This window comes from Ptychodera flava, chromosome 10, assembly GCF_041260155.1.
Source record: "Ptychodera flava strain L36383 chromosome 10, AS_Pfla_20210202, whole genome shotgun sequence".
In the NCBI taxonomy this organism is placed as follows: domain Eukaryota; kingdom Metazoa; phylum Hemichordata; class Enteropneusta; family Ptychoderidae; genus Ptychodera; species Ptychodera flava.
Window position 1 is genome coordinate 20,542,215 of NC_091937.1, and position 16,101 is coordinate 20,558,315.

Here is a 16,101-nt window from a genome sequence, read left to right on the forward strand (position 1 = left end):
ATATTATGAATTATATTCAATTATATTCAAATTGCTAAAATATTACATTGTTTATTATATTGAATTATATTCAAGTTATACTTATTGAATCTATATATAAATATTATTAATTGTTTACAGTGATTTTTACATGCTATAATTCATGTTAGTTGTTTTTGAAAGTTAATTTGTACTGTATGATAAGAACTTTGCATACTAATGCAAATTTAATGAGAGATACATATCATTTGTTTTTAATTTCTCTGTAGTTTACCGCTTACGTAGATCCTTTTTTAATATTTATAAACTTTCTGACTTACCGTTTGTGTAAAATGTGGAAGCCCTATCTTCCTTGGATTTTTTCTTTTTCCTCAAAGACGGAATTCTCACTTTAAATGACGAATGTTTCGGTGTCCTGTTTGGACTGCTGCTATCGTCCACCTAAATCAACAAACAACATAAAACACATTAGGAATTGATCAGCAGTTTAAATTTAATCTTTGGTTTTGTTCATAAAAAAAAAATGCAGCTTGTTTCATCAAATATATTTAGCAATGAGTTAAACCAGGAATTCAAGTTGACCATAGTTTAAACAAAACCAGATGCAGAAATGAAAATAGAACTACATACATTTCACTGCTTGCATTTATCAGTACGTTTGTTTGTAAAGCTATAATACAGTATTTTCAGCGTCCATTTTCTGCAGAACATCGTAGTGATCAGAATGTGATATTTTATTCCATTGCTGCACAACTATCTGACAATTATACATATTTCAAATTAGATAAGCATAATATTTCAAATGTAAAATAACTAGTACACCTGCCATTTAAAGCATACCAAAATTTTTGCTAGGTATGTGGGGTTGTAGTCGTGCATTTTTACCTTTCAATTTCCTTACATTTCAGAGGGATTCACACTACTTTACAAAGAGGGATGTCATCCCTCAGACAAATACAAAGTTTGAAATCTTCAATAAAATTCATCATCACATGTACTTGTTTTATGTGGTTTATACTGGTGCAAAGCTTGGAATATCCAAGAATCTAACCCTTGCCACAACGTGCATCATGTGACGTAACCTGCCTCTTTCCCCTGAGTAATATTGACCTATGATTGGTCAATCCAAACCTAATGTCATTTGATACCGAGGTTTTTTAGATGGTATTTTTAATTTTATCCAAATCTACATCAAAACAGTCAAGATTCTGTGCTGTGAAAGTTGCAGATCAAGGAAAAATTGCTGAGTGGGAATTTTTGACACTTGGCATTTATGTCATTTCTTTCAAAATCAAGCTTGATGTCCAAAGACCTATATTACACCATTGAACTTGTACTATGTTTATTACACTACATGCAAGATAGCATGATAGTGGCCAAAGAAGAGATGGATTTACTGGACAAAAGTTCCTACTCAGCAATTTTTCCTTGATTAGCAACTTTCACAGCACAGAATCTGCTTCTGTGTATCTTACAATAAATGGTTACAAACAATTGTACCTCATCTGCTGACTGTGATGTTGGAGTCCCTGGTTGTTGCATAGCTGTTTGCTCTTTTTCCTTCTTCTTTTCTGCTTCATATTGCTTGACCTGGGTTGCAAATGCCAAACAAGTTTGTAAAAGAAAAACATTATACGTTGATGTTATGACAATTTCTGCACAGTAAAAAAAGACAAATGAGCTGAAAATACTACCACCGAGGGCGCACTGGCCATGAAGCATGTTCTCTATTCTACAGTTCACTAAATACTGTCACCATACTCGTGGTATACCGATGTTGAAACAAGTCATCGTAGATGACACAGTCCCCACTTGTTAAAGGGTACTTTGATTACAAGTCCTCAGAGAGGATAGAGTCCTCTTCATGAATTTGGTCTGTTATGCCCTTTTACTAAGTTTGAATAAAATCGGTGAATAAAATCGGTTGAGACGTGCCCATGTTTTGGCTAAGGACATGAAAAAATTGTAACAAAATGGCTGCCATGCAGCCATATTGGATCATATCATGAAATAAATTGACCTACATATGTATGACATAGGTTAATGTCCTTGTACCAACTTTGAATAAAATCGGTTGAGATATGCCTGAGTTATGGCTCTGTACATGAAAAAATCATAACAAAATGGCCACACGGCAGCCATACTGGATCATATCACAAAACATATTGACGTGCATATGTATGACATAAGTCAATCTCCTTGTACCAACTTTGAATAAATTTGCTTAATACATGTCTGAGTTATGGTTCTGTACATGAAAAAAACGTAACAAAATTGCCACACAGCGACCATATTGGATTGTTTCACAAAACAAATCAATGTGCATATATATTACATAGGTCATGTCCTTGTACCAACTTTGAATGTAATCGGTTGAGATATGCCTGAGTTATGGCTCTGTACATGAAAAAATCATAACAAAATGGCCGCCTGGCGGCCACATTGGATCGCATCACAAACCAAATTGACGTGCATGTCTATGACATTGGTCAATGTCCTTGTACCAACGTTGAATAAAATCGGTTGAAACATGTTTGAGTTATGGCTCTGTACATGAAAAAATCATAACAAAATGGCCGCCTGGAGGCCATATTGGATCGTATCACAAAACAGATCAACGTGCATATGAATTACATAGGTCAATGTCCTTGTACCAACTTTGAATAAAATCAGTTGAGATATGCCTGAGTTATGGCTCTGTACATGAAAAGATTGTAATAAAATGGCCGCCTGGCAGCCATATTGGATCGTATCACAAAACAAATCAACGTGCATATGAATTACATAGGTCAATGTCCTTGTACCAACTTTGAATAAAATCAGTTGAGATATGCCTGAGTTATGGCTCTGTACATGAAAAGATTGTAATAAAATGGCCGCCTGGCAGCCATATTGGATCGTATCACAAAACAAATCAACGTGCATATGTATGACATAGGTAAATGTCCTTGTACCAGCTTTGAATAAAATCGGTTTAGATATGCCTGAGTTATGGCTCTGTACATGAAAAAATCGTAATAAAATGGCCGCCTGGCAGCCATATTGGATCGTATCAAAAAACAAAACGACGTGCATATGTATGACATGTGAAGTAATCTATGTACCAAGTTTGAATGAAATCGCTCCAGGCATATCTGAGATATCTGCGTGAACGGACGGATGGACGCACGCACGCACGCACGCACGGACATGACCAAACCTATAAGTCCCCCCGGACGCCGCAAATTTCAAATGTTAGACAGAAACTTTTATAAACATACATTAGACAATGTGAAAGTTATTCTTACAGATATGAGGACATAACTTAATCTGCTCTCTCGTATAAACAAATACTGCAAGACAAATTTATCAATACACAAATGGTCGTACAATAACCATAGTAAAATATGTGCACTGATACATGTTTGATCATTTGACCATTTTGATATCAATCAAAGGTTTTCTATATCTGCAGATGATTTGTAACAGATGGAACCATGAGTGTATCTTGGTGTAAAAGCATAAAGGATGTAAACTGGGATTAATTCAAAGCTTTCAATATTGTTACCATTTGAAAGACTATTAGGCTGCACAGACAAGATAGCAGACAATCTGACATACACCAAACAATGCACATACAGAGACTACCGACATCCTTACAAAAAATGTTACGAGTTAAAAAGAATACAAAGTAGATGTTACTAACCCTTGCCAATGCTTGGTCTATGGTGATTGCTTTTTCTTTGACTAAATTCATCAGTGTTATTCTGTCGTCATCACTCATTGTGATTTCACTGGCGTTGAACTCAACAGCTAGAAAAAAAAAAAATGTTCAGTGATTTTAGAACTTTGTCAATACCAGTGAAATTTGTGACGTCATCTCCGAGATTATTACTGATAATGTATCCTATTATCCAGTGTTGTGGCAAAAGATGTTTTCTACATCTACAAATACACTGGCATTGCCAAAACTGTAAAATAATAGCAATAATGTAACCCCTCCAGGCCTGGCTAATAATGGATTCAAGCAAACTTTTTTGTCATGCAAAATTTACTTTCGTCCATTATGGGCCAGGACGGGGGTACATTATTTCTTAAATATAAGCAAAAACATCAATTCTATTAAGCATTATCATTTATTTATTCAATATTTAATTTCAGATGTCTGAATATTTTAAATGAATCTGCCACTATTAGCAACTGCCTCTTTGATTCACAATATGGCTTTGTTTAGGGTCTTCCTTTTTGTCTTTCTCATGGCCTGCTGCCTGGACTGTGATCAGACTATTCTCTACACCTTGTTACTTCACTGGCTTTGATTTTAGGCTTAAATCTTACTCAAAAAATTACATGAGAATTTTTCCAACAATGTGGATTCCTAAAGTGTCTGCTGTTAAAGTGAATTTGAATGAAAAAACTTCGGAGAGAAAAAAAGTTTTAATGGATTCGAAACAAAAGACCAAAAGTTGTATTCCAACGAATAAACTTAGGAGTTCTAAATAGTGTGAGGCTGATGCAAAACATCATTAGAGAGCGCTGACCTTGGGTCATTGTAACTTACCATTTAAGGAATTTAAATGATCGATATCTGCTGCAAAAGTGCCAAACATGTTTAAACATAAGTCGCCTGGTTATCTGATTTCTACTTTTGGTAGAATTCATGAAACTTTTAATCCTGGCGATAACGACCCATGGGAGTCCGCCCCGTAATTTGGCACAGTCTAATTGCCTCTATTTACATGTGATCTTAGGTTTTTCAATCCATACTCACCTTCCGTCATTTTGACCGGTTTGCTTTTGTTGGAGGACTTGTCTTTCTTGAATGATTTCTTGAGAAGCTTTCCAATTCGGCCTTTCCTTTTCACTTCGCCATCGGAGAGACCACTTTCTGCAAAAACCGCAGATTCCACAATGTCACATGAATCGCCTAGAACTTATTGCTTGGACAAAATCTACTGTAGCAATCTTTAGATTATTGTTTTAAAGCACATGCAAGATGCAAATAAATAAATAAATAATAAATAAATAGATTCATAAATAAAATAAATAAGTAAATAATCATTTCAAAATTATCAATGAACATTTCCCATCCTGAAAGCTCAAAGTTTACTCCAAAGACAAGTTAACAGACAATCTGAAAGCAAATTCACATTAACGTTCAGCTTTTTTCTTTAGAAGATTTGTCTAATAGCTACTTAACATTTGTTTGTGTTTTTTTTATGAGACATCAAGGCGACAGACAATATGAACAAATGTGCGACATAATTTGCTATTCTGATTTCTTAGATATTAATCCCCATTATCTACCCTTCTCTAAATACAAACATACCGTGATGCAATCACTATAATATCAATCTCTAAAACAACAATTTGCATTCTGGAATCCCAAGTTTAAAACACATGGCTACCAAGATCAATAAATGAAATAATTCACATATCAAAACTTTCCACTTAATGATTAATATCCCATTATTTTTACTTTTTTCACATTTACTATTTCAAATTATTATATTTCACAGTTCAACAGAGAAATTTTGAAAGCATGTCTCCATGTTCTGCATGTTACAAGTCACCTCTTGGATGCTCCAAGTCGGTGATAAATTAACAGGAAATGTCATGTCAGCAGTTGTGTTCCTTGACACCCAGTCTGTACTTTCCATTTTCTATTATGAGTTTTACTTGAGCTGTTTCTTAGAATCCAGAATTCTATACCACAATTGGACAACAAATGCAACAAACACATCGTGTCACTTTGTTGAAAATGACATCCACAAGACAAAATATAAAACTGCCGCTGGATGCAGTCAACTCAATTCATTTTCAATTTTTGAAATCATAACCGGAATAAAATTCCATTCCTGAACACCTTTATTTCACCTGCAACTTCACACTGTTTGCGCATCTCACTAATACTCCACACTCAAATGAATTTTCTGTACAAATTACATCTGGGTACTTAGAATTGGATGAAAGGCACTGTTCATTTAGTTTCACATTACTGGTATCCGAGTTAAAGTTTGTTTCACTTTTGGAGCCATGTGAAAGTTGCATGAAAGATTCAAGAATTGGTTAACGTTAAATGTTTAACTTAATTTGAAACAATGATTGAAACACTATATGTCTTGATCAATCTCAGTATCTTGATTAATGTTCACTGCAAGACCCCAAAATATTTTTTGAAAATGAAACATTTACAGTACAGGACTCAAACAGAAATTATTCTCTGGACTTTTCCTTTTCCATGGATGTTTAAGGTAGAACGCACCTCGGAGACAGATATTCGGACTCTAAATTTTGTATAATTCTTTTCTGATCTACCACTTGTTGGGCCTCATTCTAACGCTCTTGGAGAAAGAAAAACTTTCACCATCTTAGTTTTTCGAAAATCCAAAATTTAATTTTTCCCCATAGAGTTAACAAAAGGATGGCAGCCATTTTGAATTTCAAAAATTGCAAAGTGTTGGGCACGGTGACCCCCGATTTTTTTATTGTTGATTTGTTAAGAGAATGGTTGAAAGTTTCGTTTCGGAAAGTTTGAGCAAAAGTTTATATCTTTCACTTTCGAGGTGCATACACTTTCGAGGGGCATACTACCTCAAATATCAGGTAACTACAAAATGTAAATCTAACTTATCTGCTGCTACTTTTGCCCTCATGTGACAAGATCAGAAAGATTGGAAAATTACATGTAATAAAGCAATAATGTCTGTACTTGTGAAGTCATTTACCATGACAAAGTAAATAATTTTGCTCTGAGAGTTGCTGTCCCTGCTCTGTTTTATGGGCAAATATGGTGTAATGGCCATTTTCAATCATTTCAAGAGTTTATGGCAGACTTTACTCAGGAGTACTCTGTGTACATTTTATGAGAACAGTCTGTGACTTAGAAGAGCTGTGACCTCCATTCTCAGTTTGTATATCCTTGGGCTTTGTGTTCATAAGGTCGTTACTTTATCAACACACACACATTGCACACATCAGGCTCAGTTTCTATTTATACAGGAACAGTTTTGGATTCTGAGGGCTTCACATATCATAACATGCCAGGGTAGACAAGATTATTATTCAATGTTGCATTCTCCAAAATGAAAAATGCTAAACAAGAATCATAAATCCTGTTTTCTTTGCTCATCCTGATTATTATCGCCAATATTTTTCTGTTTTGTTAAAGCCACATTTATGTCTGGTTCAACTTTTAAAGCTGAGAAACTTCTGGGATGAACGGCTTTCCTCTGTGAAAATATTCAGACTTCTGATCATTATTTTTTGGAAACAAAACTTGATAAAGAAGTTTACATTTAACAATTAATGCAAGAGTCTATCTTTCACAATCCATTTTTCTTTTCACATTCTAACAGGTATGATGTCAAAGACAATTTATGGATTAGAAGCCCTACGATCTACACACTACAATATTTTGAGATTTCTAAAGAAAAACTGCACCAGCTTATATGAAATTTTGATTTTTTTTTCAACAAGATACTATTAGCTCTGCAGTTATTCCTGGCCTACGACTAGACACAATTAAAGCCTATATAGCAACAGGGGAACGTACAACACAAAGGACAAAGCTGAAGATTGTAAGGCTACTTTTCTAAAATCCATGCCCACGAAGCTGTGCCCATAAGAGCTTGGAACAATAAGAAAGATGATAACTGAAAAATACAAAGACGACAGACATCTTCCAGATTCTATAAATCCTTGAGATTCGGTAAATCTTCTTAGAGAAAGGATTTGACACGTAGCATTCCCAAGTAGAGCAGCTTTGCCATCAAATGCTATTAACTTTGATAGATTTTCCGCTGCTATGTTATATTCCCCAGGATATGATGAAAGATTGCAAAGAACTCTCCGCATTCTATAATTTCATTTTTGCTGGTGGTTAAAACAAAGACCTTGGAAAAAGGATTTGAAGAAGATTAAACTGGAAACGGGTGACACACTATTAATGAATCTACAGTACCAAAGGCCAACATTTTTGAATATTTGCAGTTTTGCACTGAGGGAATCAAGAATACTGCTACAGCACAAGTGTAATTTCAAGTTCATGTACAAATATTCTGAGGTCATCCTATTCAGGCTGGTCAGATGGCTACAAGGCATTCGTTTGGGCCTTTGGGAGAACTGCAACAACTCTGACCAACTGGCAAAATACAATGAGGCAACTGCACTTTTGAAGTACCATCAAACCTATTGAGGTGTCTGTACCTGTAGTATCTATATGGAACTGAATTTATCTAACCTTGTAGGTACGTGTACTATAATTTTCCCCTCCAAAATATTAGTGCAATATTTTAGCAACTTTCATGTATTTTTCTCTTATTCTTTTGATAATTTTGGAGCAAATGGACCACACTTTTCATAGGCAACAGTTTTTGATCAAAATTTTTAGAAATATGTAAAAAAATCTGTTGGGACCGGAAAAAAGTCTTGATTATGTTTTATAAAGACAACAAAAATAGACATTGGCACTCAAAGGGTTATGAGAAAATGTGGCAACAGTAAGTAATTTTTTTTTTGGTGTCCACTCAAAATTCTAAAGGTAGGCAGATGTAAAGCAGTTAAAAACAAACATTGCCTTTCTTTTGATTTGTCAGTTTTCTCGTATGACATATACATTCCTGTAACTCTTTGCTTCCAGAGGGTATTTAATGTCATCACATGGTTCAATGAAAATTATTTTACTACTGAAGAATTTTGTAACAATGCAAAAGTCACGGCCTGGTTTTGAGTATGAGGAGTGGACAACCATAAGGGTATTTGTGTCTACCATTCTGGCAGGATGATATCATGGGCCTTGCTTTAAAGTATAAACACAATATCAAGTTAAGCATTATCTGTGCATGGAGATACATGTACCTGATGGCTTTCATGTGTCACTCTGACGTGGTTGTTTTACATTAACTGGCAACTTTCACAGCGCTGTATGCTCTACAGAATCCCCTAACAAAACTAATTTTTCCCAAAATAACTGATGGATTGAAACGTGAAAATAATCTTGCTATATTTGCAATACAGCACAGTTGGATCGTAGGTAAGCTCTCAGCTATAGAAAAATTCCATTTTTTTGACATTTCATACCAGTTCACTCCATATATGGACTTTACTACTTATGTACATATGTTTGGAATTGGTCAAAATCTTGAAATATACTGTTGCTGGGTGTATTTCATTGTTTAATTGTTTATACTGTTTTTTCAATCATTTCTAACCTTCAAATTTGTCTCTGTATTCCAAAATCTACAAACAGGACAAAAGTTAAGTTTCGCATGCAGCGGACACAACCAGCTCAACTATGGCTCTTAAATTATTAAAACTCACTACGTTGGCAACTGCTGCACTCGGCCTGGTTAGATTTAGTTTTCCAAAAGTAGCGAATGCGATTTTAAGGATTTGTGGGAGACTGCACAGGGAATGTAAGTTTTTGGGTTATGGCGTTAAAACTGAGGGAGACAGGAGGGTGGTTTCAGGTTGCCGAGGAGGGAATATTTTTTTCTTTTGCTCTGACATGAAAGATATTTCATATCCAAACCTTGGGAGGAACTGCACCAAGTTGTAAAGCCTGGCAAACAACCAACACTGACATAATATGCTGTAAGGAATTGTGAGATAGGAAAGACAGATTAAGATTTAAAAAAAAAGTGAAAAGATAACTTGAAAAAATAAACACAATAAAAGATGAAAACATAAAAAGAGAACAGTGAAATAGTACATTGGATGATGAAGGTTTTTGATTTAATTTTTTTAAAAAAAGAAACAAGTTAGATGCATAGAAGAAATAAAAGATGAAAATTGAAATAATATTTCTACATACCATCGGTTTTCTGAGTTTTGCTCCTGTGTGGGAAAAAGGAGAAATATGTACATGTGGTTAGATTTTATCTTATTGAAACAGTTGACATTGACATTGCTATTGACTATGTCTGCCCTTGACATGGTAAGTACTGCATATCTAAACACTCACAGACCTGTAATAGGAGTCAAACAATTTGTAACTGCAATCTGTTGCCAGCTTAACCCTTTCAGTGTTTCTCACAAAAAAAATACCAATTTTTATGGTTTTTTTCTGTGATTTTTTAAATAGTTTTAGACCAAATGTACCGTACATCACTTTTCATTGGCTTCAGTTTTCAATCAACATTTTTCAGAAAAATATGAAAATAATTGACACGATTATATTCTATAAAGATGACGAAAATAGGCTTTGGCACTCATAGTGTTAAAAGCATCCATGTTGGCATATTGAATGGACAAGAACTGGTATTTTGATAATACCCTTATGAAAAATGCTTTATTAAGTTCTATGAATCATATTTTTCTATAGAATTCGATAGAAAAATAGCCAAAAGTCCACAGAAGTCTATGGACATAAAGCCACTTTTCTATTGAATTCACCAGAAATACATAATTCCATAGAACTGTATAAAACATTTTTTCGTGGGTGTATTACAGTATTTTTAATTAAAATACAAAACATATACTTTTTCTTCTCCTTCTAGTCAAAATATGTTGCAAAAAAGTTACATTGCAGTTAGCACATACTTCATGTTTGCAAGGTTGATATTTTGTTGATAAGTGAATTCTACTCCGGTCTAGACTGAAAGTCAATGGTCAAACAATAATATTGGACATAAAACACATATTATAGGCAGTGTTGATAAGTTGTACTCTGGGCAATTGGATATGATTTTAAGGGTAGAACTAGAAATGTTGTTTCAAAACAACAAAAGTAATGGATAGTATAACAACGATCACAACTATTTAATGAAGTCTAGGCAAAAACAATTCTAATATCCAGCTATGGAGGTCAGAGGTCAGACAATACATATAAGAGATGTTATAGACATAGCTGGAATATTCTGAAAGAATATAGAGACAAGTATAAACTTGAACTTGACTTGAAAAGGCCACATACCGGTACATGACATACCGGTACACTTGACCTTTTCAAACTGTCATCAGTTGGCTCTGAGCCAAAATTGAGCCTAAAATGTTCATACGTTATGCAAAGTCTCTTAAAACAGATCATCAGTGTTAATTAAAATTTTATTAAATTCAAGATCAATGTGGAACACACATGACTTAAAATTTTAACAAATTTGCCTACATTTAGGTAAAGTTGATTGACAATTTTCAAAATATTTATTTTTTTATTAATGATTATTAAATGGTGAACCAAATTGCTTTGAAATGTGAGCCCGTTAATCCCTTGTTATGTACCGTACAAAAAGCTATTCCTGTCCGATACAAAGGTCAAAAATGTGATTTACCGTCCGTATGCTATCTACAGATGGTGATAGCCAACGAGATGAGAAACAGAAATGTGCAGAGATACAAAACCCAGAATATCAGGATGTGTGGAAAGAGGTGCTTCGCACATTTACCCTGGGGAAGTTTTTGAAAACACAGGAAACTTCGTAATCTTTCAAACTGTGACGACACTAGCTAAACACAGTCAAGAATCGACAATCACTTGGTCAAACAGGAAGTCAACATCACATGCTTTTATTTTGACATGATTGAGTATGATCACTGATTTAAAAGACAAAAATCTGAGAAATAATTTCTTGCCCTGCAGTTTAAAGTTAAGTTTACAATGTTGACCGGTCTATATTTCACTAGAGACAACCTTGGTCACCTCTATGTACAGAATGTAAACAAACATTTAGTATATAAGGTCCGGGGAAACTTTTGGCAAGATTTCAACTATGCTCAGATTTTCAAATCAGCATCAAGGCTGAATGTTGGTAAAGCTTTGAACTCAGGAATACAGAATGATATAATTCTCTTTAGGACAGAATTACTGCAGACATAGTGAACGGGGATATGATTTTTGAGTGGACATATTGGATATTGGTTACCTGATCTGATATTGGTTACCTGATCTCTGCATAGGTATTATATTTTGGTGAGACTTTTGCCAATTGTGATTACTCCTGACAAACTAAAATTGTATCAAAGCTAGGGAAACAGATACAAGTCAGAGTGTTGAGATCTGGTAAAATACAAAAGGAAACAATTTGCAGACAATAACCGTTGCAATGTTACTATCTGGGTGTGGATCCCATCGAGAAACCATAGGTATTCAAAAGCCGGTAGACACACACATAACACTGAGTCATTGTTTACAAACAAATGCAGCTGTACCTTTCACATACCGACCAGTCGCCATGAAAAGAACCAAACTAAACTTGAACTAACCGTGTTTGTTACACCATTCTGACAGTCTTCACAAGATGTCCTGTCTCAGAAAAGCCAAAATTCAGTAAAAGTGTACGGTCCACTTGCGGTTTGCTGTTCACATGGTGCGTCACCTTCACCTCTAAACGAACACACTCACACACGTTCCACATTCCTACAACACTACTTTTATCTCATGAATATTCATAGAGGACGTCCCGTCAGGGTCAGCCCATTCATGACTGCTCTATTCATGCCGTTGGAGGGAAATGCTTCCCGCCAAAATTGAATTGTACCGGTTTAATTCTAAATTTACTTTCCCTTTGACAAGACAAATCATTACTTAAGTGTTACCAAATGACAAAAGGCTCTTTTGTTTACAAATACAATCACCACTTACATAACGTCTTTTGTTTCAGGTTTTTGTTCCCCTAAACTAACTGTAAATGCAGAAAGCTGGCCCAGATCAAATACTACTAGGTAATATTTGGGTTCACGATTAAAAGTTGAAGGACAAAACATTTTTAAGTGTACCAGTGTACTTAAATAAATGCAAACTAAGCTAAGATAAACATTTATCAGTATTGCTTCAAAAGTTTTGAAATATTTTTACAAAAATTTGTAATATTTTCAAAAAATTTGAAACATCCTATAGTTAACTATTTCTTTCCTGAAAAAAATTGTTGCTGGTTTAAATATTATAAACAATACCATAGCGATAGGTTTCCTCAACATGATTTTAGTATTGACAATTTTACTGCATTGTTACCATTATATGGTTTTCAGTGTTAAACCTTGTTTACATGTCTGGAAAGCAAATTACACCATTTCTTCAATTCTTGGTTGAGAAAATGATTCTTATTGGCTTATGCAAATGAGTTACCAGAATGATTAAAATTGTCAAGAAAGTGGAAAAAAAAAATTCACTGAACATCATTCATGATGTATGGTGAAAAAAATTGTGGAAAGAGCCTGTCATAATTCAAAGTTACTGACAGCTGAAAAGAAGTGTGCATTGATTGCACTGGATAATGAAACACAGCAATCCATGAAATGCTGAATCCATAACTTACAATTCCTGATATGCTTTTCTACAATGGAATCATTTCTGTGAGTGATGAGGTTGATAGAAGCAGTGTGACTCTCTTTGATTGATAAATTCCACTTAGATCATTTCCTGTCACTATAACTTTGAATATCAATGTCAAACATACTCACATTTGCAAATATCATCAAAATATCATGTGTCGAACATTCAGAAACAACAGACATGAGCTTGGTAAACTAATTCAACTGTTGAAGATGGCCTTCCATTACATTATGTCCTTGTAAGCACACACTTTACCATAAGTAATTGCCTTTATCTTGAAAAGAGATGAGTTAGACATGTGACTGACTTGGAAGGTGAAGAAAACCAATTGAATTTGCAAGAGTAAAACTGGAAAATCTGTATAAAAAATAGAATAAAGATCACAAGAATGGGGCAATTTGGTTTTTATCCGATTTTTAACCTTATTTTCTGGTTATCATTGTGAAAACTGGATTGGTATTTCTCTTTTCATTTGCACTTGAGCAGTGTTTTTATTAACCCCTTTCTGTGAGACGTCTTATTGACTTGCAAGGTGAGAGTGTTACTGTTAGGCACATAGCTTAGGGGCACAATCATTGGCATTTCTGTTAAATTCAGTTACATGTGTACAACACAGATCCTTGCTATTGGGGACAAAGCACTCAAATTGTTCTACCCATTGATAAAATGCTGTAAATAACTTCAATGGCTATAGACTCATTCTAGGGTCAGGCCGTTGGGACCCTTTCAATTAGCATAATTAGTCATGCCGATTAGGCTGTTTAACTATTGTTAATTACTTTCCCACAGTGACTTCCTTGCTATCGTTATGCAAATTACGTGTTGAAACTCTGCCAAGTTGGTTCCCATGGCATGTAATTAAAGGGACCTTGGGTGTTGACTACTTGAGCAATCATTTTAAAATGTTTATCAGAAACAAATAGCAATCCGCTGTTAACTGTTATACCACACCATGCGTGTCGCAATGCAAGTATTTTCTGTATGGTTTCTACAATCATACATTACAAAAGAAACTGTCAAGTTAGATTACTTGAGAAATTTAAGAGTAAACAGTATGAAAATTTCATCACAATTTGAAGACATTCAACGAAGGTTACCTCTGGGTACTGGTACATGCATACCAAGTTTCAAAGCAATAAGAATAGCAAATTGAAAGAAATGCTTTTTTTGGACCAAATGTTAAAAATTATCCCAAAAATACAAATACGAAAGTTTCACCACAATTTTAACAAATCCGACAGAAGTCAACCCCAGGATCAAGAATATTATTAAGTTTCAACGCAATCAAACAAGAACTTTGGGAGAAAATGATTTTTTTTGACAAAAAATGTTTAAAATTGCCCCAAAAATACAAATATAAAATTTCACCACAACTTAAACAAATCTAACAGAGGCAACCCTAGGATCATGCATACCAACTTTCAAAGCAATGGGACGAGCAGTTTCTTCAGAGATTTTTACCAAAAATGGGAAAAATGACTGAATTCAATTAAAATCTAGAAGAAAAGCACTTGCTGCAGATGCATATGTATGTGAAATTACAAACAGACTTACACAGTACATTAATACATTTGATTATTAATCAGTGGCAGGTGACAGATGTACAGAAAGATAAACATTTGAAAAGGGATGTTGAGTCGATCAGCCTGAAAATGTCATTTCAAGTTATTTTTAGAGTCCATATTGCCAAGGACACAGTCTAGACTAGTTATTGTAATCATGCTTACAAACACTGACAATGCATCAAATTAAATGACCGCAAATCAAAATATTGTAATTTAAAATTTCTCTCATTTTGCTGGGAATTTTCTTTACATTCTTTTAGCTTAGTTTGTGGAGCAATTCACAGGTCAATTTAAACCAGATGGACCGAAAAACGAACCAAATTTGAGAGCATGTTGAGGAAATTACGGCTACAGATGGTAATTGATTTCTGAAATGTAAATAAAATATGAAGGATTGCTGAAAGAAGACACCAAGGGAACGATAGAGAGCAGACAGACACTATCCAGGGAATGGAAAATTCCATCCCTGAAGGTTTCCTGTCTCCGTTCTTGCTGTTGGACTCAATGGTTGGAGCTGAGCCGATACTAGACTGCTTTTCTCACTTCACTAACACTCTGAAGTTGTCGAATTATCTCTGTCAGGGAGACATACACCTTGTGTCTGCAAGTACACCGACCTCATCATTCATGTTAATATGTGAATCGCTCTGTTCAACGATGTGCTTCTTTCAGGGGTCAATCTGTCTCATTTCAGATCTTAGACTTGGACATGAAAACACACCATTTTGACACTCCTTTTGTTTTAGCCACAACACGTCACTGGTTTGAATTCACTCCAATTAAACAGAAAACAGCTTTGTGATTTGATGAAATTTTTCCAAGCTGTGACAAATTGACCCAATGTCCAGACTGTAGTACTATACAGCCCTATTGTTTTTAACAGAAGATTGAAAACAATAGGACTGAGTGATATAGGAAGAGTTTAAAACATGTACCTGTCCCTTTAAGAAGCATATAAATGCTGCATGCCATTATAACTGTAAGAATTCCAATTTATGATGTACTTATTGTACCTACATGCATAAGTGATGCAAACTAGGGACAAAATATTTCCAATTAACAACTAAATTTTTTTATTTATCTCAATATTTTTCACATTTTATGCATAATTAAGACAATTGTCAATGTAACAATCTGTTGCAGTATTTCTTTTTTCCAGTAAAAGTTTGCTGAACCAAGTCTTTCATTTGAAGAATTTCACAGCACGGAATTCCTATTCCAAAAATCTAGAAAACTGATGACTTTAACTTACATGGCAAGAAAGTTAAACACATCTTTAAATATATGAAACGAGTTGGAACCAGTCAA

General features: G+C 34.6%; 1 protein-coding gene across 14 annotated transcripts in view; it reads right to left on the bottom strand.

Moving 5' to 3' along the window:
• The window catches only part of LOC139142224 (SAM and SH3 domain-containing protein 1-like), a 133,049-nt gene that overhangs the window by 17,839 nt on the left and 99,109 nt on the right, over positions 1–16,101 (bottom strand). For 8 of the 14 annotated variants that reach the window (XM_070712094.1, XM_070712090.1, XM_070712092.1 and 5 more), the window contains 6 exons: positions 9,773–9,795; positions 9,491–9,550; positions 4,730–4,846; positions 3,665–3,771; positions 1,480–1,569; positions 300–420 (listed from right to left, as the gene is read on the bottom strand). In XM_070712094.1, the coding sequence (XP_070568195.1) occupies positions 300–420; positions 1,480–1,569; positions 3,665–3,771; positions 4,730–4,846; positions 9,491–9,550; positions 9,773–9,795 (518 nt within the window). The remainder of the gene's footprint in view (positions 1–299; positions 421–1,479; positions 1,570–3,664; positions 3,772–4,729; positions 4,847–9,490; positions 9,551–9,772; positions 9,796–16,101) is intronic. The other 6 variants (XM_070712097.1, XM_070712096.1, XM_070712095.1 and 3 more) reach the window with 1 other exon arrangement.